The sequence below is a fragment of the Anas platyrhynchos genome, chromosome 3 (genome assembly GCF_047663525.1).
Source record: "Anas platyrhynchos isolate ZD024472 breed Pekin duck chromosome 3, IASCAAS_PekinDuck_T2T, whole genome shotgun sequence".
NCBI lineage: Eukaryota > Metazoa > Chordata > Aves > Anseriformes > Anatidae > Anas > Anas platyrhynchos.
In genome coordinates, this window is record NC_092589.1 from 79089138 (window position 1) to 79106354 (window position 17217).

A 17217-nucleotide genomic window follows, 5' to 3' on the forward strand; every position below is an offset into this window, starting at 1 on the left:
ATATCTCTGTGTGTCTTTTACAGCCTAAGCTTGATACCCTGGCATTTTTATTTTCTATGTATGTGTAAATGAGTGCTTTAAATTATGCTTTGAAGATTGTCAGTCCTACGATGTTTTCATAGAATCGTAGCATGGTTCGGGTTGGAAGGGACCTTAAAGCCTACCCAATTCCAACCCCCTGCTATGGGCAGGGACACCTCCCACCAGCCCAGCTTGCCCAAAGCCCCATCCAGCCTGGCCTTGAGCACCTCCAGGGATGGGGCATCCACAGTTTCTCTGGGCAACCTGTGCCAGGGCCTCACCACCTTCTGAGTGGACAATTTCCTCCTGACCTCTAATCTAAATCTCTGCTCTTTTAGTTTAAAGCCATTATTGGTGGGCTCATACAGGCTACCAGTTATGGTGACTTTGGCATATTTGGGCCTTTTACTCCAGAGCACCAGGCTGCCCACTCCATTCAGATGAGCTAGGAGGACACTGGAGCTTGGCAGGCCTCTTCTCTGAGGTAGTGGGAGGCTCTCCGGTGTTGTAAGGATCTGGTGGCCTTACAGAGTAGCAGATCTGCATAGCAGCAACTACTTTGGCATGTGCAGCAGGCATCTAAAATCAAACCACTTGAAATGTTTTGATAGCTTTGCTTCCAAAGACATAAAATACAGTGAAGAAATTAGCTGCCCACAGATTAGCTGGTTTGCTGTCTGCATTGTAGGTGTGTGTCTTAGAGTGAAAATCAACACCCAGTTAAGCACTTTTGCTTCTTTTCTAAACACGTGGGGAAAAGTAGATATGAACCCCACACATGCCAAAATCTTGCCTCCTCTGTGGGGTTTTGTCTACTGCTAGCCTACAGAAGATGTGCAGTGCAGGGCTGAGTCCACCAGCAAGACTGGTCAGGTGTCCTGAGGAGCAGATTCAGCGTGCTTGGAACTACTGCGGGGTCCCACTGCTGAAGATGTGTACTTAACTGTATTTTACATTTTTTAATAACAGCAGATAGTCCAAAGGATTAAATAGCTGTTGCCTCATGGTTAGGACATAATACTGGGAGAGAAGAGCATCATGGATTCTGTTCCTTGTTCTGAGTATTTTTTTTTTTCCTTCAGTGAGGTACTTAATGTGAAACTCACAGTCCCAGGAGCAGTGCTGAATCCCCAAAATGATCTATCAAAATGACCCAGGTGCCCTGTTCACTGAGGCTGTGATTCATTGGTTGTTATATTAATACCTGAACACATTTTTTTATTTTTTTATTTTTAATGAAGGTGGCTACTCCTATACCCTGCTTAGGTTGGAATGGGTTAGTCATGATCAGGTTTCTGAGCCCCAGTAGATAGAGATTGTGGGGGCTTGCTGCTCGGCTCAAGGCACTTGTGGACGTTTAGCGACATGCGGCTGATTGTGGATACCTAGGGAACTTCCAGGTCAAAAGACAGTGATCTGACTACTAAGTGAGAAGTTTAAGAATTAAGATTCAGGAGAGGGAGATCTGTTTGTGCCCTGATTTTTAACAATTCCATCTTTTTATCCTTCCTCTCATTTCTTTGTATTTCATCTGACATGTAAGACCTCACTTGGCCTATACTTCATTTTGTTGTGCCTGGTAAGATACGTAACACTGACACGTCTGATTTTGTGCAAGCCTGTGCCATAAAAGCTTATGCACAAATGGATAAATTAAAGCATTTGATAAAAGTCCTGGCTGTTACAGATCTGAAAAGCATCCCTCTTCCCGTTTTCCCTCATCGCACCAATCAGTGATCAACACACGCATACATAACCAGGCATATTATTCTGACATCTGTTTTTCTGTAAACATTTAAACATGCAGTTTATTGTGGATTATTGAAGCAGATTAAACTGAAGGAAGAACACTGAAACATAATTTTATAAATACTGTGCTGATGGCGGCATGTTAATGTTTGATAATATTTTATCATGGTTTCTCTAGTTCTGGTTGTACAGTCAGCATTGTAGCTTGGTGGTGGTGATGCTATCATTGTGGCATGCACGATGCTGACGTTTTAATTATGAACATTTTTTTCTTCAAACATTTATTTTAATGAGTAGGAATTTTTGGTTTCAGCCTTAAGTTTCCCATGTTGTTTATCCTTCTGAAATCTAGTTTTTATTTCCCTAAAGATGGTTTAAAATTGTGCTTGCTTTTTTTCAGTTACCAGAGTGAAAACACTGTTGCTCAAGTATTAAGGAACTTTATAGGTACTTTGTATATATTGCAGCTATGGAAACAACTTGAATTGAGAGATTCTGGTTTGAGGTGGGATTACTTCTGCTGAGCTGCTGCTGCAGTCATACCAGTCTCAATATACTGTGTGCAATATGAAGGGATGTAGAAAGAACTTGTGTCCCAAAGAGCTTAGAAACAGATTTAAAAGAGGATTTGGATGTTTGAATCAGACTTATGTAGAATTTAGTCACCTGCCTTCACACATGTTCCATAGAAACTGCCTAAATGTGGAAGTGCCTGAAGGAGTGCAGGGGACTCCATTTTAACCACTGACGTTCTCTGGGTACCTAAATTTGTAGTGCATGTACCCAGAGACACTAAGGCTGTTTTCACAGTCCTTAGCTGTTTATCATCCAGCTTAGGTACTTTTTTTTAGGTACAAAACATAAACTTTATGTTTTGGCACTTAGAATTCTTGTAAGCATGCTATCAGGGCACCTAATAAACACTGATAACCAAGAGTACAGCACAGAGCTCACAACTCTGCCTACCTGCATTCAAAACCATGCACAGGAGAAAGAAGGCTTGCCTTTTTATGCATTAAGTCAAGTGGGGACATCATTTACTAGTGATCAAGAAGCCAAAAGCCCTCCCCATGGGATTCCAGAAACCCACATCTATGACTTTCCACCAGTCTCTGAGTATGGCCAGGCTGGGGCATTTTCCTTTAGGCGTGCCCCTGTACAACCACTCCGCAACTACTGTGCCACAATCCAGATTCACTTCACATATCTGCATCTATAAGAGAAATAGGATCACACAGTTTGCTACTTCAGACTTGGAGATAGATGACTTTTCATGTCTTTTTTTATCACTTCCTGTGAACTAGTTTTGAAATCATGGTTCTCAGTTGCAGGCTGTTACTAATTTCTTTGCCTGGTTCTACCTTGTCCCATTTACTGGAGAAGAAACACTGGCTATTAAGTTTAGTTCATGATTTTCAGTCTGGTACATTAAAAGCTAGTCTGTATCTAAACTGAGCATTACTGAGTTGCATTACAGGTATCATAGAAATGTTGGTTGGAAGGGGCCTATGGAGGTCTTGTAGACCAGCCTTCTGCTCAAAGACAGACTATCACCTACGTTAGGTGACATCAACGATGTCTCTCTCTAGCTAAGTGTCCAAGGTCTCCAGTGGTGAAGACTCAGCTGCCTCTTGGGGTAGCCTGGTGTGGTTCTGCTCTGTTTTTTTTTTTTTTTTTCTGGTGGAAAAGTTCTTCATGGTGCCAGATCAGCACTTCTCTCCTCCTCCCCAAGTGATCCAGGTCAGTGACTTGTCCACATCCTAACACAATTTTTTATGTCACATGTCCCCGGATTTAATTTCTACTTGAAACTTGGAATAAAGTAGTGGGGCGCTGGTGTACATCTAGGTTGCACCATGGCAGAACTCCACGATCCTGCATGAAAGCAGGCCTGAACCCAGATGCATCCATTTGGTCCATGCCTTTGTGAATGCCACTCATGTTTAAACTAGCTTTTCTTTTTTAAACGAGTACTGAAAAATTCTGCACAAAAGTAATTAATGCACTCTAAAAATGTGTTCTCCTTCACACTTTGGGTTACAGTTTATGGTAGTATAACAGGTTATGATTTCAGAAACGTACATATATTTAGTGAAAATTGCATATTTGAAGCACAGACATAAAAATAAGTAAATGCTTATGAGCCAGTTGCTAAATAGAAGTTGAACAGTGAGTTTGTCAACATGGGGGCTGGTATCCATATGGATCAATGAAATAAGTGCTATAGTTGTGACTTTCTATAATTATCGTGGAACTAAATGGTACAATAGGCAACTAGATACATACATATACCAAATTATTTTCAAAAGCATGTGGAGGACTTGCAAGGATCTCTTTCAGCTTGATTTGGGGTAGGACTAGTTACTGGGAACATGTACACTTAGAGTAGCTGACATACCTTCTGTGTCTGGGATTTGTTGAGAGGATGCAAGGCTGGTCTGTCGTCTTCACTGAAATCTAAACTCTCACATTTTTTGTTCCCATATCTTTTCCATTCTTTATGGAAAGAATTTCTTTATTCTTCATTCTTCGTAGCTATCCCATATCTGAAGAAGTCTCAGCTTTCCCCAGCCAAATCTGTTGCTTTTAACACCTTCACGAAAACATTAAAATAAGACTAAGGCACAGTGCATTTGTTGTCAGAACATCAAAATGCAAAACTGCCAATGCTGAGGCAAAAAGGGGCAGTTTTGTGAGGGAAGTCTCCAAATGTCATTCTAGCCCTTTGGTCCGCAGAGAGCACACGGGCTCTATTACCTATCTTTGAATTGAGGTGTGATGAAGCTTTGTTTCATTTCACTTCTGCTGACTTCTCTTTGAAAGAACTGACGTAAGTAGTTGAAATTCTAAACATCAAAGCCATTTATCATGTTAGAAATACTCATACATTTCTACTCAATCTGCCTAGATTTATCCGAGGGTGTTGGTTCTGCAGGCGTGTTTTTTTATTATTTATTTACTTGCTTCAACATCAAAAGGTCATTCAGGTCTTCAAAAAAGACTTGCCCAGGTTTAATGTTGGCTGTGGTGTGCATCTGGGTGCTGTGGATGCTATGGGTGTTCTGGCGTGGTCTGGGGGCACCATCAGTGGAGAAACCAGCGTTTGGATTTATGGTCTGGGAGCACATGCTAGCGTGTGTCCCTGGTAATGCTGGCAGGAGGGGAGAGGGGTTCTGTCACTGCTATGGAGTCCCAAGCACTTGTGTTTGAAATTAAATGGTATTTTATTATGTCTTGAGGTCGATAGGTAGCCATGGCTAATGGACAAGTAGTGACTCATGTTTTCATTATTTGTGTAGGTTTTAGCGTTTTATGTCTTCTCCAGTTTGACCTAAATTTTCACTCCACTTTTCGTAATCCAGGCTTTAGTAGCAAAGGCAGGATTACAAGACTTGTGTCCAAATAAATGGTTGCAGTTCCTTACCCAAATGTAGGATACAAAATCCTGCATACTACTGTTATTATCTATACATCCAGCACAGTCCTCATTCATGTACCACAAACATTCCCTTCTTTTATAAACCCAGGGCTTATTTGTCTGATAGCAAAATAGAAAAACAAACAACCACCACCAACAAAAAAACAATCACTTTTTGCAGAAACAGAAAATCCGGGATTTAAAACAAGTAAAAATCCCCACCAAGTTATTACCATTGTAATGAGGCAACCGGTGGTTCCAGAGGTCTTAACGTAATGGAAAACTAGATGTATATGTTTTCAGAAATGGAGTGATGTTTTATGGTTTGCTTGTCTACTGTTAGAAGAATGCGGAAGCCTGAATAAAAGGTAAAATTGTGTTTATCTGCATTTTTATGGAATTAAATTTGCTTATTCGTAGAAGTAGCTGGGTACAAGAGCTGCAGCACGCATTGATGCTCCATCGATTCTAAGCATTTCCCTTATTGCAAGCATTTGTGTAGGTTACTATGAATAAACATAAATACTGATTTGTACGTGTTGCCCTTCCACTGACACAGAGATATATTACCTTACTTTGGAAGTCTGTACACCCTTCTGCTTTGCATAGATGTCTAAGGGAGATGCGAGCCACCCTTCTTTGGAGAGGCAATTTAGAGGAGAGGAAAAGGTCTTTGTGCAATTTTACAATTTAGTCTGGACGTACGTAGGACAGAATTTGCTCCTGGAAGTTTTATTCTCTGCACTGTGAGGAATTGCACTTTCCTTTCTTAAAGTAAAGCAGAAAGTCCCTTTTTTTACTGTTAAACTTTTTTTTAAATGGGCAAAACCGTATTTTTAACCAGCTTCTGTAGTCTTGCTTTAAGCTGCTTCTTTGCTTATTCATTGCCTGCCCTCCAGACCTCACAATTTCTGCACCCTTTTCTTTGTCCTTTTTTTAATAAGGGATACTTCCAAAGAAGTATTACTTGACTTTTTATGCTAATCTCACTTCTATTTCAATTCATGTTGACTTGGATAATATGCCCTGTAAATAGGAATACCAACTGACATACTGAATATAATCCTCACTTTCTAAGCATTGATTGTTTTCACAGAATCCTTAAAGGGTAAGCTGTCTTACTATCCAAATATCATGGCTGGGAAACTGAGGCTAACAAAGGCTGTATGATTTATGTGAAGCCACACAGGGAATAAACGTTGGGTTTAGAGTTCCTGGCTTCTGTTCCTGTGTTTGGACTAGCGCCGTCTCTCCAAGAAATACTTGATTCCCCCTAATGTTACATCCCCGTATGTTAAATGTAGCCATTCAAAAAGTAGCTGATCCTCAATTTTCTCACTGTCTGTCCTATTGAAACTAATGGATGCCTACAGGCAGGCATAAGGTATCGTTACCTTTGACAGCCAGTATGTTTTATGTTTTAAATTAGGTGTTAGGCAGAATTTTTGGATACTAATTTGATATAATGAGATGCGCTTCTAATATCAACCCCGGTAAGTGAAGGCCTTGCAGCCAGCCTACTCTTTATTTAAAATTATTCCATTTCAGATGTCCTAATGAGTGCTGTGAGTTGTGTAATTCTCTTATAATTTTCCCACGTTCCCAGAAGGGAACTAGGGACTGGAGTTTTTTTTTTTCTTTTCTATTTTTGTTTTGGTTTATTTCAAATTAGGGTGAGCCCAGAATAAAGATCTAGGGGAAGAGTTTTTGTGAAACGCTTGCTATTTTGACAACAGCAATTAAATTTTTTTTTTTATAGTCTGCATATGTGAGTGTTAAGGCAAGACTCAATGCCTCTGCTGTTTGCCATTATCTTATAAATATCTTGACTCTGACTTTACAGTGCTGTTTATAGAATTTAATAAAGCAAATGTAATAATGCTGCCTGTGCTTTAATGCACAATCTCAATTGAGTTGACCAGAAGATAAATAGGAACAGGAATGATAGTGCATTCCTACAGATTGTTTTTAATAAGCATGTTATTTAGTTGATCAGCCCAGTGCCGTAATGCCTCCTATCCTGCTCTACCAGACAAATTTATTAATGCTTCTCCCACCCCCCGTTTTTCTGAGAACATTGATTCCCTGCAGACATATCTCTATTAAACCTCTAGAAAGTCACAACTTCCAAATTAGATTAAGTAGCAGGAATGGTACTAGAAGAATCAAAGAAAATTGAGTGCGTTATTGAATTCATGCCACATTGTCTCAGGAAGAGATGGGAGTTATGTGTAGTGGTAACTTTTGTCCTTACTGTACTAACAAAGCTGTGGGCATTGCTGTCAAACCTAATTGTCTGCTGCACATCAGGACAAAATGAATCTTTTCCCTTATCAAAACTCGTACCTAGAGAGGTTTTACAAATGAGAAATAGGTTGCAGAAGAAAGCCTTACAATTGATCAAAATCATTTGTCATTATTTGCTGCATACAACCCTACCCTGAAAACCTCGCTGGCAAAAAATTTTAAAAGCATCTGGCTTTGGATTGTAAGCAGACTTGCTTGTCATGCTAGCAGTCGCAAAATGCAGATATTCATTTTAAAGCTGCCTATTTCTCATTTTGATCTGACATATTAAAAAGCATATAATTAATGGTTGACATTAGTAATTAACATTAACTTTATGGTGCTTAATATGCCATCATTCATCCATCAAATAACTGGTATGCATAATGTCTTTGCATAAAGGTTTTAATTACACAAAATGATTCTCCAATTCTCAGGCTCTACAGTTTAAAGTAGTTGTAAATGCATTTCTAAAAAAAAAAAAAAAAATCAGAAATTTTCGTTTATTGAACGTAAACACTGTTTTTGTTTCTCCCTAGGAGCGTGCACGAACGGGTAAGCCAGGGACTTCAACCAGGGAACGCAGACCCAAACGCACAACTTCCATTAGTGGCTAAAGAGCACCACCTTGCTGTCGCCAGTGCTCTCTGGAGAAATTTCTTTCCCTATTTGAAGAGCCAAAGAATGTCACAGATGCCACCTTCCCCTCAGCTTGCTGATACAGCTGCAGGTTAGCATTGACCCTCCATGCTACTACTGGATTTGTTGCTGTATTCTGGGTCACAGACTTTCAAGGATTTTGTATTTGGGGATATTGCTGCTTACATGTAGTAACTCAAATATGCATAAATGCAAAAAAAAAAAAAAAAAAAAGATTCTGTGCTAAATATTTTGACAAGAAGAAATATTGTAGTGTTGAATTACTTGATAGAATACAAACAGAGAACTCCAAAGGGGTTTGAAGCTATGCAAGCCTGATTTCTTTTTCCTTCCTAGTCACAGATTATAATCAACATTGCAAATGTTATACAATATAAATGAGAATAATTTATTTCACTGTATCAAGAATTTGTATCTTTTTGTAGAAGCTTATTATAACTTTGTGTTGAACCATCTTTTCACAAGGGCTGTGATTCAATCAGGTTTTTATTTTTGTGTAATATTTTACATCTGAAGACAATTTTTAAAAGGTTGATTGCATGACTGTTAGCTTTTGCTGAACCTTTATGGTCATGGCATGGCATAAAACTATGTCATAATTCAGTTTAATTTTTCATTTTGCTTTGCGCTGAAGGGTCTTAATCTTGATGTGCAATATTCCATATGTGTGTGTACTCCCATGTGCAGCCAGACAATCAGCATGTCACTGAACAGAAGGAAATCCCATTTTGAGCTTTAATGTCAGTAGTTAGCATTGTATTCTGCAGTTGCAGTAGTCCTTTAAATTTTAGCTAAATTGATAGAAAAGTAAAGTATATATATATATTTTTTTTTCCCATCATGATGTGAATTAGATAAAGTTATAAGCACAGAAGCACTGAGTTGGTAATAGAAAACATGAAAAGATCCTTCATTTGAAGCAGCTCTACAGTAGTTAGTGACATTAATGAAGGAGGCAGTGTGCAACTGCAGTGGTCTCACACTGCTGAAGCATTTATGGAAAACAGCAATACAAATCAAAGGAAGAGGTTGTTAATGTCATAACTTTCATTCATTTCCTATGGTGTTACATCTTTTTATTTTATATTAACATTGTGGAATAGCAAGAAGAACAACCTATTATAAACTCTGCTTAAGAGAAGTGGAGTGCAGTTGTGACCTGCTTTATGTAGATGTGTTAGGCAGTACTACAGAGGAGAAGGCAAACCCTTCCTACGCGGTACGATCTTCTTGCCTTGGAGGTTGCAGCCCAGAGGAGAGAGCAGCTGTCACAGCTCTCCTGCTCCCCCTGCCAGGCAAAGAGCCTGGGTCTCACATTATCATTTCTGTCTCTGTTTTCTCCCTCACCCGTGTTACTGCTGGTGCTCCAGAAACAATGCAGTAATCTGGAAGAAGGCTGGCACAAATTGCTTCCTCACCTAAGGCAGAGTGGGGACTCTGTATGACCTCCTTTTTCATATTGAAGCACATGAGGAAATGTGAGGTCCATCATAGCTTAAGGTAGTCTGTCCCTACACCATTAATTAAAAGAGCTTCATTGCTGGTGTTCCTGAAAACTAGCCTTCTCTGTCTAATTCCAAGTGGGCTTCTCAATGCATGCAGTGTTATAAATCATTACCTTAATAAATTAATATTGATACTTAACTTGAATTGGACAATTTGGGAACCAGTGAGCCTGTTATTTTGGTCCCCTCTGAAGACAGTTTTCCTGACTCATTTGTTGCCACTCATTTCCTATAACATAATAACTGCTCAGCATTTCAGATTACATTACATTAAATGCATTTGTCATTTGTAGCATCAACGATTGTACTTTAGCTTTTATGCTAGCAGCGTTTTATATAGATTCTGCAGCAGACCTACCAGGAACAGCAAAAGGTTGTGCTTCCTTTAAAAAAAAAAAAAAACATATATATATATATATATATATATAAAAATATATATATATATATATATGCCAAGTAGTACTACCACCAGTTTCTAGATCTGCAGCTGTTATGTGAAGATCCTTTTTTCAAGAGTAAGCTTGTCTGTAGTGCTTTATTTACACAATAACCTCTGATACCTGAAAGTTTATTCTAAAAATAGAAAGATAGAAAGATACCAGCTTCCACTGAGCGCATCCTTTCCAAATACAGTTCTTCCCTGCAAGAGATGTGTAAAAACAAAGAAGTAGATAAATAAAACTCAATTCTGTAAAGCATAATAATACTTATGTGTACAAGGGAAGAAGTGGTGGATGGGGGCAATAAAGGGTGGCCAAGAAGGATTAAAAAAAAATATATCCCCTGTTTTGTATTTGGTTTGTCACATCAACTTAAAAACCCACAGAATCACAGAATGGCCGAGGTTGGAAGGGACCTCTGAAGATCATCTAATCCAAGCCCCTGCTGAGCAGGATCACCTAAGGCACATTGTGCAGGATGGCACCCAGGCAGGTTTTTAATATCTCCAGAGGAGACTCCACAATCTCTCTGGGCAACCTGTTCCAGTGCTCTGTCACTCTGACAGGAAAGAAGTGAACCCCTTGGCACAGAGACTCCATTTTGCCATGTATGCAAATGCTGTCTGTTAGAACAGTTGCCCAGTTTTAATTGAGATTTCTGTTACTTCCAGAAATGCACAGTAATAATTGCAATTAATTCTCAATGCTTTTTTGTGAAACAGGAATGTACAGAGAAAACATTAACATGGTATCATGTTTTTCTCTCTTTAAAATCAGGTTTTACGCTCTTAGCTTTGGATATACCCAGCAAAGCCCTATCAGATCTTCAGCCACAACCTGTTCTATCAATGATGCAGCTGTTTGGATGGGATGACATGGTATGGCCTCACCTGGTGTCAAGATATCTGAGTCATCTAATTCAAAACAGGTAAAAAAAAACAAAATAAACAAACAAAAAAAACCACCTGCAACCACATGTTCTCTGAAGTTCTTCCAGTACCTTCTCATTCCTTCTTCAGTCTTGGGAAAATGTTGCTTAAAATAGCAATGTTTCGTTAAGTTGGTCCAGGTTTTTTGCATCTGTTAAAGTTCAAGAAATCTAGAAAGCATAATTTCCTCTTTCATCATTCACACAGTGTAGTGGGTATTGTTTGTTTTTGTTGGATTGCTTGTTTATTTATTTTTATATACAAATAGCTTAGGACATTCAAAATTTGTCAGGAAGATAGGTAAGTATTTTGAAAAAGTTGCCTTTTTTATGGCAGACCACTTTCTTCCAAATGGAAACAGTGTTGTTATTAACACATTTTGGAATATGTGGACCTAGACAATGTCTATAGTGCAGTACTCTGGTGAAGAGCCATACTGTGACAAAGTGAAATGCCTGAACCCATAACCTATTTTTCATTTGCATAGTTATAGCTAACTATCTGTCCCCTTTTATTGTTGTTGCTGTTTGGCAGTTGTTAAGAGTTAGGCAAAGCATTAGTCTCCTATCCTAGCTGCACTTTAATTTGGTAAACTTAGTAAATTCTAAAATATTTTTTTAAAAGCACTGGTTTTATTTTTCTCATACCACTTACATTTAACAGAAAAACTTAAATCTTACTATAAAAAGTCAAGTTATACATTATTACAGAAATTTGAAGATACTATATGGCAAGTATTTAATGTTAAAATGTCTTGACATCTTCAAAATGAAGAAGTTCTACAGGAAGCTGAAGATGATGTGTTGGATAGTGTTGAAAGCATAAGGAAAATGAGTATAAGAAAATGCTTGCATTAAGGCTTTCTTATTGACAAGCTTGAAACACTTTCTGAACACATATTAATGTTCACGGAGCTCAGGTTTCTGAGACCTGTTAAATGGATGCTTTAAACTAAGTAATGGGATTAGAAAATGTCACATTCCTATGTTTTATATATACCGATGTTTAATTTTCACAAAATCACAGGACTGTTTAGGTTGGAAGGAACCTCTCAAGCTCAGATAGTCTAACTTGCCCAGTCCTCTGCTCAAGCAGTATCTGCTTGAGCAGATTGCCCAAGACTGTGTTCGGTCAGAATTTTATATACCTGAGAAAATTATTTCTCTTAATAGGCCTGTATAAACCCAAGATAGATGGTGTCGGGTAGTGGTTGTGGTGGTGTGTTCCCCCCACTTCTGAGCAGGGGAGGTGAGAGAGGGGAGAGGGAGTGTGTCTGTGTTGGGCTGTATTTGAAAGTGAAAAATGTTGCACGTTTTTTAGGGTACAAATTACACTAAGTAACATAGCTGTAAATCGTGGTAAAGGCTGTTTAAGTGTGATTGGTGAAGAAAAGCCTATGGCCTTTTTGAAGGGAAATATTAAAAGAAGCTGAAATTAGTTCCTCTTCAGTCACTTTGTAACTTAAGAGGTGGGCATTCACTCCTCTGATTTGCTGCCTTTCTCTTGTGTGATCATTGCAGGGTCAGTTTCAGACAAGGTTTCAGATATGTAGCATGTGCAGAATGAAATAGGAGTTAAGTGTGTAAATGCCCATTTATAATTTAAATTTGGTTGCTCTTCAGGTAAGATCAAGGAAAACACTTTCATGTCTAAACTGGAATTTTAGTATTATTTAGGTGCTTAAGGCTAATGAACAGCTCCCCCAGTAAACACTTCAGGGAAAGCAGTTCCTTAAGTATACACTAGCAATATTCACCTGACATACTGGTATATATGTATCCACGTATATATATACACACACAAACGTATAGATATATATATATATATAAATATATGATGTTTATTGTTTTTGTAACCATGGCCTGAGTATTCATGTTTCCAATTATTTGCACAGTTGCATTAGCAAATAGAGAACCTGCACATATGGCTAGCACTGAGTTCCCCCTACAGCACTGCTGCCGTAATTCCATCTAAAAATGCAGTTAGCATTGATGATATTTACCACGTGTCTACTAGTTGAACAGTTAGGGCATTTGTGAAAGACTTGGGAAGACCCTCATGAAGTGAGCCTTGCACTTCAAGGGGGTTCAGACTTTGATGTCAAAATGCCATCCTGGGAATGAGAGGCTCTTGCCATCCTCTTGCAGGCTGTGCCATGGAGTAACTGAAACTGTCAGGTTCATGGATGTGTATCAAGAGAACTAGAATGAGAAATTGTGACTCCATAGTTCAGTGATGATGGATATTTGTCTTTTGCTGTCGTGTGTATATTCATAGTCTTTTGGGTTCTTTTTCATATGCTCTCATTCTTTCTCACTCTCATTTTTTCTTTCTGAGTCTCTCTTGCTCGCTCCTTTCCCAAAAGCTCCTCTTGGGAGCAGGGGACATATTTGCCTCTCTGTGAGAGTGCTTTATTTTTGCCCCTAAGCTATCGGGGCTGTGATTGTCAGGCCTCAAGGAGAATTGTCTGTTTCCCCTATCAGTTGCCTCAAGGCCTATCAAGGTAAAAACTGAAGTATGTGAGCCTCGAACATATGTCCCTGCTTCATCAACAGAGCTGTCAGGTGCTCAGACTGCCTTATGAAAGGGCGATGAGTACTAAGAAAAGACTTTGAGAGAATTATACAGATGTATCGTTCTCTAAACATTGTCATTTTACTATATGCTAATAAGACAACTTTTTTTTTGTGTGTAATATAATTCATGTCCTTATTTACCTTAGGCAGTTGTAGAACAAAAGTTATCAAAGTATCTAAGTGCTGGGATCATAAGGCTTCATGGTTACTGTGCTGTGATAATTTTCACATCAAACATTCTCAGTTATAAAGTGAAAGGATTATTGTGTTGCTGATGCTGTTACACCCTGCAAGGGCAGCCTGGTCTCTTTAGGATTGAAGCTGGGTCCTGCATATCAGCTACTTCAGTGCTGGTAACAAAAGTTTTGCTGGACAAGCTGTGGCCCTTGGGAACATGTGCACGAGCTCTGGTATTTGTTTTTTTTTTTACAGTAGTGCTTGAAGTCCATCTCCCAGTCAGTGTTGTGTAGTACATGATAGTATTATAACTGGTTTAAGCATCTTAAAGCATGTGAATGAGCTCATTGGTTTAAAAGGACTATTTGCCATGCTTGCAGCAGGTAGTTACTGCTCTTTCCTTTCTGAAGGAGTAGGAACACATTCCTCTACAGTTTTAGGAAGATGCCTAAGTGGCCTACCTACAAACAAGAGAAACATGAGCGAGAGCACAACAGAAAGTGTGTTTGTAAGCCTTTGGGTCCATGGAGACTACCTGTGTACATCACGATTACATAAGGGTTGGATTTTGTTGTTGTTGTTTATACATTACTGCAAAGAGCACAAGTCCGTAGGTAGTCTGTAGTCTTGTTTTGTTGTGTTTGTGTTTTGTTTTTTTTTTTTTTTGGTTGTTTGTTTGGCACTGGAATTTAATTTTCATATTTTTGTTTTGTTTGCATTTGGTCTCCTTGTTTTGTCAGTAGCACTTCAGCAGGGATGTTCATACAAAATGTACAGTTGTCCTTGTCTTTAAGTGAAAAAGAAATATAAACCACAGTAAAACAAACAAAAACCCCTTTATTAATGGTGTTGAGTGAGAAGCAGAATCCAGTTTGGCTACCACAGGTCTATGTGGACCTTTGTTGACTCTGTTGCGAGCATGAGTAAAAATTCAGTGGAAAATAAGTAGATTTATATGTACATATATCAAGAAAAGAGTACAAGGATTTTTCATTAAAGTCAAAGCACCTAGGACTGACTAGGGAGGAAATCTCTCAAATAAAAAGGTCTAACTATTTTCAAGAAATCTCACTGACCTGAAGCACAGGAGGAGCTCATCCGCTAGGAATTGCAAACAGGGTGCAGAACAGACCTGCTGGCTGTTAGGAAGGAGTTTCTGCAGAATTAATGATGTGGGGCTGATGTGCTTGGGAAAAAGTGACTGCAGCAGCTACTTGTGGTGGTGAGGCGAGTAAAACTTGGGCAGTGCTGAACAGTTGAGCAGCGTGGTTGTGCATTGAGTGTTGATGGTGCTGTTGTTTCCAGCCTGACCCCTGGCTGGGTGTTCAACTGAGAGCACATACAGCGAGTTTGCTGTGTGTGTGAATGTATATACCTGTGTGTATACACGTACATAAATGCATACATATAGGCATTTTTAAGTATATATCAAATTTAGCAGTTTCCTTTCACATCTCCAGGCTGTCTTTTTATCTTTTCATTTTTTTAAACTATCAAGACACGTCTTTATTTGCTAAAGCAGACTTTCTCCTTCTCTTTATGTAGTTAGAATAAAGTAGACTTAGGGGTACCTGAGCTAGCTTCATATGAAAGGCTGGGGAAGCTTAAGCAGCATCAATATGAAGCTCCAGGTTGATTCAGGTAAACTGTTCTCAACGTTGTATGTCAGCGGTTTGGATAGCACTGTCAAATTATCCATTGAGAGAATAAGACATTCTCCGCTGTGTGAATATTTTTCTCTTTCTGTTTTGTTTTATGCAGAGAAAACAAACATATGAAAGCATTCGTTTATATGCTTTTATGTTACTATGTGTGGCATTACAGAATTTATCATTTTATCGGTATTTAGGCATCAGGATACTGTGAGCAAAATCTGTGGAGTACACAGAAGGAATGCTGATTTGCCTTTTCTATTACTTTATTTCTAATTGCTTATATGCAGTTTCGATATATCCAGAGCCAAATGAAACACTCTGTCACCTTTTCACATGCTTCTATTAGATCTCTTTACCTTTTATTCCTCTTCTACCTATGCAGGGAGCTGTGTGAAGCTTTTTCTAAGATGGGCTATACATCCTACGAAGCTCTGACAGTACGTTCTTGGTTTCGATGTGTTTTCCAAATGTTCATAGATCAACCGACTGGTATGCTGGCCAAGACAGATGCTGAGCGAACAGTTGGTAAGTGTTCACATTTCCCTAATGTTTGCAGTAACGATTCTATATTGCAAAACTGGCAAACATTTTCAGCTAATTACAAAATGTATTTTTGTTTGTATTCCTTTACTTTTACCTAATTACAAAATGTGTTTCTTTACGCTGTTTGTGCTATTTATTGATGGTTTGCCTGCTCTGCATATGACAAATTTATCACAAACAAAGATAAAAGAGCTTGTTTCCTTGGAAGCAAAGAACAAAAACTTGCTCCCAAGGAGACAAGCTATTTTTCCCCCATGGAGAAACTGTTCTGAAAAAAGTGAAAATCTGAAGTAAATAGTCAGAAATCATGCTGTGAACCCCCTAAAAGAAAAAAAAAAATCCATTTTCAAGTAATTTTTCCCTGGTTTATATTGAATATTTTGCTGTCTTAGAGCAGTATTTCATCACTTTTTCTACAAAACTCTGCAGTTGTAATTATCTGTAGAATACATCTTCTAGCAACTATACCTTTATGCACATTTTGCAGATTTCTAAGAAAACCATCAGGAAAATGAAAGACTTGGTTGTCTATCTTTAATATTCTTCATTCTTGTGTATCCATTTTAGAAACATAACTAGTCTAGTCACACATTCTTTGTCTAGAAGGATGCTGTCAGTTGCAGAATCTGTATGTTAGATATTTCAAAATCACGTTTCACCTTATGATTTTGTGACTAAAGTAAATAGAAAAGCATAACTGTGTGCTGTATTTCTATTCTCTTCTAACCATCAGGGAAAGCCTATAAGGAACAGCTAACTGAAATGACAAGACTGATTTTTAAACTCTCAGAAGTAGAAAACATTCTCTCAAAGGCTCATGTTGAAGAATCAGTTCCGAAGCAAGACCCTAAAAATGCTCTTGTCCAATTCATTAAGGTACTGTACATCTTTGTGTTAGCTCATAGGAGAATTATTTTTTTTTTTGAGTGAAAAGAAATTATGTATTAGATTTTTTGTACATGCAAAATTACCCAAACCTAATGAAAGACTTAGTAAGTTTATTTATTTCAATCTTTTTGTTTTCTCAGGCTGTTGGTAGAACATACAGTGGCCTTCAGACACTCCCTGAGAAATCTGCTATGATACTAAAGTCTATGGAGTATTTAGGTGATGTATTAAAGTATGTAAAACCTTACCTGAAGGCAAAAGGACCTCCAGAAGGTTTGCAGCTTACTTACTGGATCATAGGTAATTATTTTGCAACCTCTTCTCTGTTAGGAAATAGTTGTATAAGGAATCAGTAAAATGTGACTTAATA

The 17217-nt window shown here is 38.4% G+C and overlaps 1 protein-coding gene across 2 annotated transcripts in view; it reads left to right on the forward strand.

The window, feature by feature from the left end:
* The window catches only part of MMS22L (MMS22 like, DNA repair protein), a 97033-nt gene that overhangs the window by 60694 nt on the left and 19122 nt on the right, over positions 1-17217 (forward strand). For both annotated transcript variants that reach the window (XM_027454817.3, XM_027454818.3), the window contains exons 15-19: positions 8014-8204; positions 10857-11007; positions 15799-15941; positions 16693-16835; positions 16988-17147. In XM_027454817.3, coding sequence (XP_027310618.2) covers positions 8014-8204; positions 10857-11007; positions 15799-15941; positions 16693-16835; positions 16988-17147 — 788 coding nt within the window. The remainder of the gene's footprint in view (positions 1-8013; positions 8205-10856; positions 11008-15798; positions 15942-16692; positions 16836-16987; positions 17148-17217) is intronic.